Here is a 9,318-nt window from a genome sequence, read left to right as displayed (position 1 = left end):
TTTCACAGCTAGAGAGCATTAGTTCATGTGTGCGATATAGATAACATTGTGCTCACGCACATGAAGTTACCTAGGAGTGAGCACTGATTGGCTAAAATGAAAGTCTGTCAAAAGAACTGTAATAAGGGGCAATCTGCAGAGACTTAGATACAAGGTAATCACAGAGGTAAAAAGTATATTTATATAATGGTGTTGGTTACGCAAAACTGGGGAATGGGTAATAAAGGGATTATTTATCTTTTAATACAATAACAATTCTCAAATTACATTGTTCTAACAGTATTGTCAAAACCCAATAAAAAAAACTTCTGATGAACGATCAGAATGAAATCTAATCTGGTGAATAGTTCACAGTGATTTTTACCTGCAAGAATGGGAAGACAAATCCCACTGTAAAGTTGGACAGCCAGTTCAGGGTTCCACCCACAATGTAAGCAGCAGGGCGATGGGATTGTTTGAAAAGTTCTCCAGTCATTATGAAGGGAAGTCCAGCTATAAGCAAAAAAGAAAGAAAATCAATCACCCGAAGAGAACATATTCAGTATTTTTATAGTTTTAAAAGGAGACTGTACTTAAAAAGGGACATTAAACACCTCTTACTTTTGGGTAAGAGCTATAAAAGCAATTTTTTTTCATCTAAAAATGAAAAATGGAGCAAAACCTTAGTTACAGAATCCACTTTATGGTCCCAATATGGAGTATGGAACAAAGTATTATTTTTAACACAAAAACATGAAGTGTCCCTTTAAATGTGGAGGGTTCCTTAAAGGGACATAATACTCATATGCTAAATCACTTGAAACTGATGCAGTATAACTGTAAAAAGCTGACAGGAAAATATAACCTGAGCATCTCTATGTAAAAAAGGAAGATATTTTACCTCACAATCTCCTCAGCTCAGTAGAGTTAGTTCTGTGTAAAAAGTTATACTCAGCTGCTCCCAGCTGCAGGTAAAAAAATGAAGAAATTAACAGCAGCCAATCAGCATCAGCAGTGCCGAGGTCATGAACTCTTACTGTGATCTCATGAGATTTGACTTAACTCTCACGAGATTTCATAGTAAGCTTCCTTTACCTGATTGGTGAAATAATATGAGAGTTCACGATGCTCATCCCTTCAGTTGTCCCGGGACAGACACACTAATATGCTGCTTAGAAATCCTTTATAATGGGAGGTGGCTACTGAGGATTTTTTGAGGTAAAATATCTTTCTTTTTTACATAGAGATGTTCAGGTGATATTTTCTAGTCAGATTTGTACAGCTGTGCTGCATCACTTTCAAGTGTTTAAACATTTGGGTATTATGGCCCTTTAATAGAGGAAGACACAAAACCAGCCAGTAAAAAAATATTTAGGTAAGCAATGTTTATAGTTTAAAGGGACATTAAAAACCAAAAAAATATTTCACGATTCAGAAGGATACAATTTTAAACAACTTTCCAATTTACTTCTATTGTCCAATTTAATTCATTCTTCAGATATCCTTTCTTGAAGAAATAGCCTTGCACATGGGAGAGCCAATCACACAAGGCATCTATGTGCAGCCACCTCTCAGCAGCTACTGAGCCTATCTAGATATGCTTTTCAGCAAAGGATATCAAGAGAATGAAGCATATTAGATAATTGAAGTAAATTAGAAAGTTAACATGGCATGCGCTTTCTAAATCATGAAAGAAAAAATATGGGTTTCATGTCCCTTTAAATTTGTGATTAAACAACTGACTAAATCCTTTTTATTCATACTAGACATGTGCATTCGGGTCCTTCTAGTGAAATGCTTGTGCAATGCTGCTGCCCCCTCCACTCAGCCACTAACAAGGGGCGTCAATCATCTCTATTGTATCAGGATGATTGCTATCCGCCGCCTCAGAGGTGGCGGACAAGTTAAGGGGCAGCGGAAACTGCTGCATTGGCAGCATGTTAAATCGGCCCTTATATCCCTCCACTGGGTAGGATGTATTGTACCAGCCATCTGTATGATTAAATCGTGAGAATGTGTTAATATCAATAAATTAGTAGGTTTAACATGCTCTTAGGAAATATATAAGTTCATAAAGCCACAGGTCAGGGTCCACCGTGAATTTAAAGAATCAAACAGGCTTATGAATTTGTATTCCCAAATCCTTATTTCCCTTTGAGATCTGAAGTTCCCCGTCAGTACTGTTACTTTCAAATCCTGGATGATGTGATTTGGACTGTTGAAATGGTTACCTAACGGTATGTCAGTTATTTTTTTGGTAATTGTGAAACAGTGGAGATTCATTATTTTCCCGAGTTAACCTGTTTCTCCATTGTAGTGACCCCCTTTTTTTTTTTTTTACTTGATATGAGGAACACCACATTGGATGTTTTGTATTTCTGCTCTTCACTGGGTAGTGGGATTATTTCTGTTAGGATGTAAGGGCAGGTTTTGCATCACTTTTACTTGCATTAACAAATCAGTAGTCTGACATTACATGAAAATCTTAAAACCACTGACTGTGTATCCAGCATTTACCAAAAAAAGTCAATTTTCCCTCTGATTTTATGTGCTCGAGAAGATAGGAAATTCCACTCAGTTTTGAAATGCAATGCTGTACATTATTAACTGAGATATACTTCTGCAAGACACTTTGGTTTTAAAGGGACATGAGAGCCATTTTTTTTCTTTCGTGATTTAGAAAGAGCATGTCATTTTAAACAACTTTCTAATTTACTTCTATTATCTAATTTGCTTCATTCTCTTGATATCACTTGCTGAAAAGCGTATCTAGATATGCTCAGTAGCTGCTGATTGGTTGCTGCACCTAGAGGCCTTATGTGATTGGCTCACACATGTGCATTGCTATTTCTTCAACAAAGGATATCTAAAGAATTTAGCAAATTAGAGAATAGAAGTAAATTGGAAAGTTGTTTAAAATTGCATGCCCTATCTGAATCATGAAAGTTTAATTTTGACTAGACTGTCCCTTTAAGAAGTTATTGTAGCTATACATTTTACATGGTGATAACTCATCGCACGGCAGCCTGCAGAGCATACGGCTGTAGGTGTCATGTACTCACGCACTCTACTGTGCCTGTTAAATCTTTTAATGGATTGTCTCAGACTAGTTATATATAGTTGTATGCACAAAAAAGTTATCACTAAACCAGTTATAAATTTAAAGGGACATGAAACCCAAAAAATATTTATTTCCTGATTCAGATAGAGATTACTAATTTTTTTAAAAAAAGTTTCCAATTTACTTCTATTATCAAATTTGCTTTGTTCTTTATTGAAGAGATATCTAGATAGGAAGATTGCACATGTCTGAAGCACTACATGACAGGATATAGTTCTGTCATCCAGTGCTCTTGCTAATGTAGAACATTGTTTTAGAACTGCTGCCATATAGTTCTGCAGATATGTGCACACTCCCGAACTTACCTTCCTGCCTTTCAACAAAGGATAACAAGAAAACAAAAGAAAATTTGATAATAGAAGTAAATTGGAAAGATGTTGAACCCTTTGAGTGCTAAGCACTTTCCCACCTGGGTGCAAAGCTGTTTAAAGTTTTTTCTTTAACTTTTTTTCCCCACAGATCCCTAAGACTTACACTGTTGGAAAGGTTAGGCGATTACGGTCTTAGGGGTCTGTAGCTGCTTAGGTGCCTGAGATACAGGCTTCTAAGCAGCATGCCCCCTTTTCCTATACTTAACATTGTTATTATTAAATAAAGTTGTGCGGTGACGTCATCACGCATAATGTGAAGCCCCGGCAATGTCTGTTACTATACAGGCCCGATTACCGGGATAGGAAGGGGTGGGAGCCCCCAGATCTAGCACAAGGTGGGAGAAAGCTAGTGACGGCTCTGAGCAGAAATTAGCACCTGAGTGGGAAACTCTGCAACTGCTCAAAGCAGTCATTAGCACTGAAAGGGTTAAAATTGTATGTTCTGAGTTATGAAAGAAATTTTTGGGGTTTTATGTCCCTTTAAGAGTTGTTGATCGTATGAAAGCCAAATACTCATGATTCAGAGGTAGTAATAAAATAATAAAAAATTAACTTTGTTCTCTTTTTCGAATTAAAAACCAGGGATTCAATGTTAAAGTAAATCTCTATTTAAAGTAATTTTTAAAGAGATATAAAAGAAAAACAAACAAAAAAAAATAGCTTTTACCATTCAAATAGAGCTAGCAATAAAAAAAACAAAAAAAAACAGAATTTAGGCTTACCTGATAAATTACTTTCTCCAACGGTGTGTCCGGTCCACGGCGTCATCCTTACTTGTGGGATATTCTCTTCCCCAACAGGAAATGGCAAAGAGTCCCAGCAAAGCTGGCCATATAGTCCCTCCTAGGCTCCGCCCACCCCAGTCATTCGACCGACGGACAGGAGGAAATATATATAGGAGAAACCATATGGTACCGTGGTGACTGTAGTTAGAGAAAATAATTCATCAGACCGGATTAAAAAACCAGGGCGGGCCGTGGACCGGACACACCGTTGGAGAAAGTAATTTATCAGGTAAGCATAAATTCTGTTTTCTCCAACATTGGTGTGTCCGGTCCACGGCGTCATCCTTACTTGTGGGAACCAATACCAAAGCTTTAGGACACGGATGAAGGGAGGGAGCAAATCAGGTTACCTAAACGGAAGGCACCACGGCTTGCAAAACCTCTCTCCCAAAAATAGCCTCCGAAGAAGCAAAAGTATCAAATTTGTAAAATTTGGCAAAAGTGTGCAGTGAAGACCAAGTCGCTGCCTTACATATCTGGTCAACAGAAGCCTCGTTCTTGAAGGCCCATGTGGAAGCCACAGCCCTAGTGGAGTGAGCTGTGATTCTTTCAGGAGGCTGCCGTCCGGCAGTCTCATAAGCCAATCGGATGATGCTTTTAAGCCAAAAGGAAAGAGAGGTAGAAGTCGCTTTTTGACCTCTCCTTTTACCAGAATAAACCACAAACAAGGAAGATGTTTGTCTGAAATCTTTTGTAGCCTCTAAATAGAATTTTAGAGCACGGACTACGTCCAAATTGTGTAAAAAACGTTCCTTCTTTGAAACTGGATTCGGACACAAAGAAGGTACAACTATCTCCTGGTTAATATTTTTGTTAGAAACAACCTTAGGAAGAAAACCAGGCTTAGTACGCAAAACCACCTTATCTGCATGGAACACCAGATAGGGCGGAGAACACTGCAGAGCAGATAACTCTGAAACTCTTCTAGCAGAAGAAATTGCAACCAAAAACAAAACTTTCCAAGATAGTAACTTAATATCTATGGAATGTAAAGGTTCAAACGGAACCCCTTGAAGAACTGAAAGAACTAGATTTAGACTCCAGGGAGGAGTCAAAGGTCTGTAAACAGGCTTGATCCTAACCAGAGCCTGAACAAATGCTTGAACATCTGGCACAGCTGCCAGTCTTTTGTGTAGTAAGACAGATAAAGCAGAGATCTGTCCCTTTAGAGAACTTGCAGATAATCCTTTCTCCAAACCTTCTTGTAGAAAGGAGAGAATCTTAGGAATTTTTATCTTATTCCATGGGAATCCTTTGGATTCACACCAACAGATATATTTTTTCCATATTTTATGGTAAATTTTTCTAGTTACCGGTTTTCTGGCCTGAACCAGAGTATCTATCACAGAATCTGAAAACCCACGCTTCGATAGAATCAAGCGTTCAATCTCCAAGCCGTCAGCTGGAGGGAGACCAGATTTGGATGTTCGAATGGACCCTGAACAAGAAGGTCCTGTCTCAAAGGTAGCTTCCATGGTGGAGCCGATGACATATTCACCAGGTCTGCATACCAAGTCCTGCGTGGCCACGCAGGAGCTATCAAGATCACCTAGGCCCTCTCCTGATTGATCCTGGCTACCAGCCTGGGAATGAGAGGAAACGGTGGAAATACATAAGCTAGGTTGAAGGACCAAGGTGCTACTAGTGCATCTACTAGAGTCGCCTTGGGATCCCTGGATCTGGACCCGTAGCAAGGAACCTTGAAGTTCTGACGAGACGCCATCAGATCCATGTCTGGAATGCCCCATAATTGAGTTATTTGGGCAAAGATCTCCGGATGGAGTTCCCACTCCCCCGGATGGAATGTCTGACGACTCAGAAAATCCGCCTCCCAGTTTTCCACTCCTGGGATGTGGATCGCAGACAAGTGGCAGGAGTGATCCTCCGCCCATTGAATTATTTTGGTCACTTCTTTCATCGCCAGGGAACTCCTTGTTCCCCCCTGATGATTGATATATGCAACGGTCGTCATGTTGTCTGATTGGAACCTTATGAATTTGGCCTTTGCTAGTTGAGGCCAAGCTCTGAGAGCATTGAATATCGCTCTCAGTTCCAGAATGTTTATCGGGAGAAGAGACTCTTCCCGAGACCATAGACCCTGAGCTTTCAGGGATTCCCAGACCGCGCCCCAGCCCACTAGACTGGCGTCGGTCGTGACAATGACCCACTCTGGTCTGCGGAAGCTCATTCCCTGGGACAGATGGTCCAGGGTCAGCCACCAACGGAGTGAATCTCTGGTCTTTTGATCTACTTGAATCATTGGAGACAAGTCTGTATAATCCCCATTCCACTGTTTGAGCATGCACAGTTGTAATGGTCTTAGATGAATTTGTGCAAAGGAACTATGTCCATTGTTGCAACCATCAACCCTACTACTTCCATGCACTGCGCTATGGAAGGACGAGGAACAGAATGAAGCACTTGACAAGAGCTTAGAAGTTTTGATTTTCTGACCTCTGTCAGAAAAATCCTCATTTCTAAGGAATCTATTATTGTTCTAAGGAATCTATTATTGTTGTCGACGGAGACAGAGAACTTTTTTCTATGTTCACCTTCCATCCGTGTGATCTGAGAAAGGCTAGAACGATGTCCGTATGAGCCTTTGCTTTTGACAGGGACGACGCTTGTATTAGAATGTCGTCCAAGTAAGGTACTACTGCAATGCCCCTCGGTCTTAGAACCGCTAGAAGGGACCCTAGTACCTTTGTGAAAATCCTTGGAGCAGTGGCTAACCCGAATGGGAGGGCCACAAACTGGTAATGCTTGTCCAGAAAAGCGAACCTTAGGAACTGATGATGTTCTTTGTGGATAGGAATATGTAGGTATGCATCCTTTAGATCCACGGTAGTCATAAATTGACTTTCCTGGATAGTGGGTAGAATCGTTCGAATGGTTTCCATCTTGAACGATGGTACCCTGAGAAATTTGTTTAGGATCTTCAAATCCAAAATTGGTCTGAAAGTTCCCTCTTTTTTGGGAACTACGAACAGATTGGAATAAAATCCCATTCCTTGTTCCTTTATTGGAACTGGGTGTATCACTCCCATCTTTAACAGGTCTTCTACACAATGTAAGAATGCCTGTCTCTTTATTTGGTTTGAGGATAAGTGAGACATGTGGAACCTTCCCCTTGGGGGTAGTTCCTTGAATTCCAAGAGATAACCTTGAGAAACTATTTCTAGCGCCCAGGGATCCTAAACATCTCTTGCCCAAGCCTGAGCAAAGAGAGAGAGTCTGCCCCCCACTAGATCCGGTCCCAGATCGGGGGCTACTCCTTCATGCTGTTTTGTTAGCAGTGGCAGGCTTCTTGGCCTGCTTACCCTTGTTCCGGCCTTGCATTGGTTTCCAGGCTGGTTTGGGTTGTGAGGCATTACCCTCTTGCTTAGAGGATGCAGAATTAGAGGCCGGTCCGTTCCTGAAATTGTGAAAGGGACGAAAATTAGACTTATTTTTAGCCTTAAAAGACCTATCTTGTGGAAGGGCGCGGCCCTTTCCCCCAGTGATGTCTGAAATAATCTCTTTCAATTCTGGTCCAAATAGAGTTTTACCTTTGAAAGGGATGTTAAGCAATTTTGTCTTGGATGACACATCCGCTGACCAAGACTTTAGCCAAAGCGTTCTGCGCGCCACGATAGCAAACCCTGAATTTTTCGCCGCTAATCTAGCTAATTGCAAAGCGGCATCTAAAATAAAAGAGTTAGCCAATTTAAGTGCGTGAACTCTGTCCATAACCTCCTCATATGGAGTCTCTCTACTGAGCGACTTTTCTAGTTCCTCGAACCAGAACCACGCTGCTGTAGTGACAGGAACAATGCACGAAATTGGTTGTAGAAGGTAACCTTGCTGTACAAAAATCTTTTTAAGCAAACCTTCCAATTTTTTATCCATAGGATCTTTGAAAGCACAACTATCTTCGATAGGAATAGTAGTGCGTTTGTTTAGAGTAGAAACTGCCCCCTCAACCTTAGGGACTGTCTGCCATAAGTCCTTTCTGGGGTCGACCATAGGAAATAATTTCTTAAATATAGGGGGGGGGACAAAAAGGTATGCCGGGCTTTTCCCACTCCTTATTTACTATGTCCGCCACCCGCTTGGGTATAGGAAAAGCGTTGGGGTGCACCGGAACCTCTAGGAACTTGTCCATCTTGCATAATTTCTCTGGAATGACCAAGTTGTCACAATCATCCAGAGTAGATAACACCTCCTTAAGCAGTGCGCAGAGATGTTCTAATTTAAATTTAAATGTCACAACATCAGGTTCAGCTTGATGAGAAATTTTTCCTGAATCTGAGATTTCTCCATCTGACAAAACCTCCCTCATGGCCCCTTCAGATTGGTGTGAGGGTATGACAGAACAATTATCATCAGCGCCCTCTTGCTCTTCAGTGTTTAAAACAGAGCAATCGCGCTTTCTCTGATAAGTAGGCATTTTGGATAAAATATTTGCTATGGAGTTATCCAATACAGCCGTTAATTGTTGCATGGTAATAAGCATTGGCGCACTAGATGTACTAGGGGCCTCCTGCGTGGGCAAAACTGGTGTAGACACAGTAGGAGATGATGTAGTATCATGTTTACTCCCCTCATCTGAGGAATCATCTTGGGCAATTTCATTATCTGTGGCAGTACTGTCCTTACTTTGTTTGGACGCTATGGCACAATTATCACAAATTTAAATGGGGAGACACATTGGCTTTCATACATATAGAACATAGCTTATCTGAAGGTACAGACATGTTAAACAGGCTTAAACTTGTCAACAAAGCACAAAAAACGTTTTAAAATAAAACCGTTACCGTCTCTTTAAATTTTAAACAGAAAACACTTTATTACTGAATATGTGAAAAAGTATGAAGGAATTGTTCAAAAATTACCAAATTTCACCACAGTGTCTTAAAGCATTAATAGTATTGCACACCAAATTTCAGAGCTTTAACCCTTAAAATAACGGAACCGGAGCCGTTTATAAATTTAACCCCTATACAGTCCCAGCTATAGTCTTTGCTGAGACCCAACCAAGCCCAGAGGGGAATACGATACCAATTGATGCCTTCTAGAAGCT

General features: G+C 40.6%; 1 protein-coding gene across 1 annotated transcript in view; it reads right to left on the bottom strand.

The window, feature by feature from the left end:
* Positions 1-9,318, bottom strand: part of LOC128640130 (solute carrier family 2, facilitated glucose transporter member 9) — a 146,643-nt gene that overhangs the window by 14,786 nt on the left and 122,539 nt on the right. The window contains exon 11 of the mRNA XM_053692482.1: positions 365-492. Coding sequence (XP_053548457.1) covers positions 365-492 — 128 coding nt within the window. The remainder of the gene's footprint in view (positions 1-364; positions 493-9,318) is intronic.

This window comes from Bombina bombina, chromosome 9 (genome assembly GCF_027579735.1).
Source record: "Bombina bombina isolate aBomBom1 chromosome 9, aBomBom1.pri, whole genome shotgun sequence".
Lineage (NCBI taxonomy): Eukaryota > Metazoa > Chordata > Amphibia > Anura > Bombinatoridae > Bombina > Bombina bombina.
This window is presented reverse-complemented; position numbering and strand designations above follow the sequence as displayed.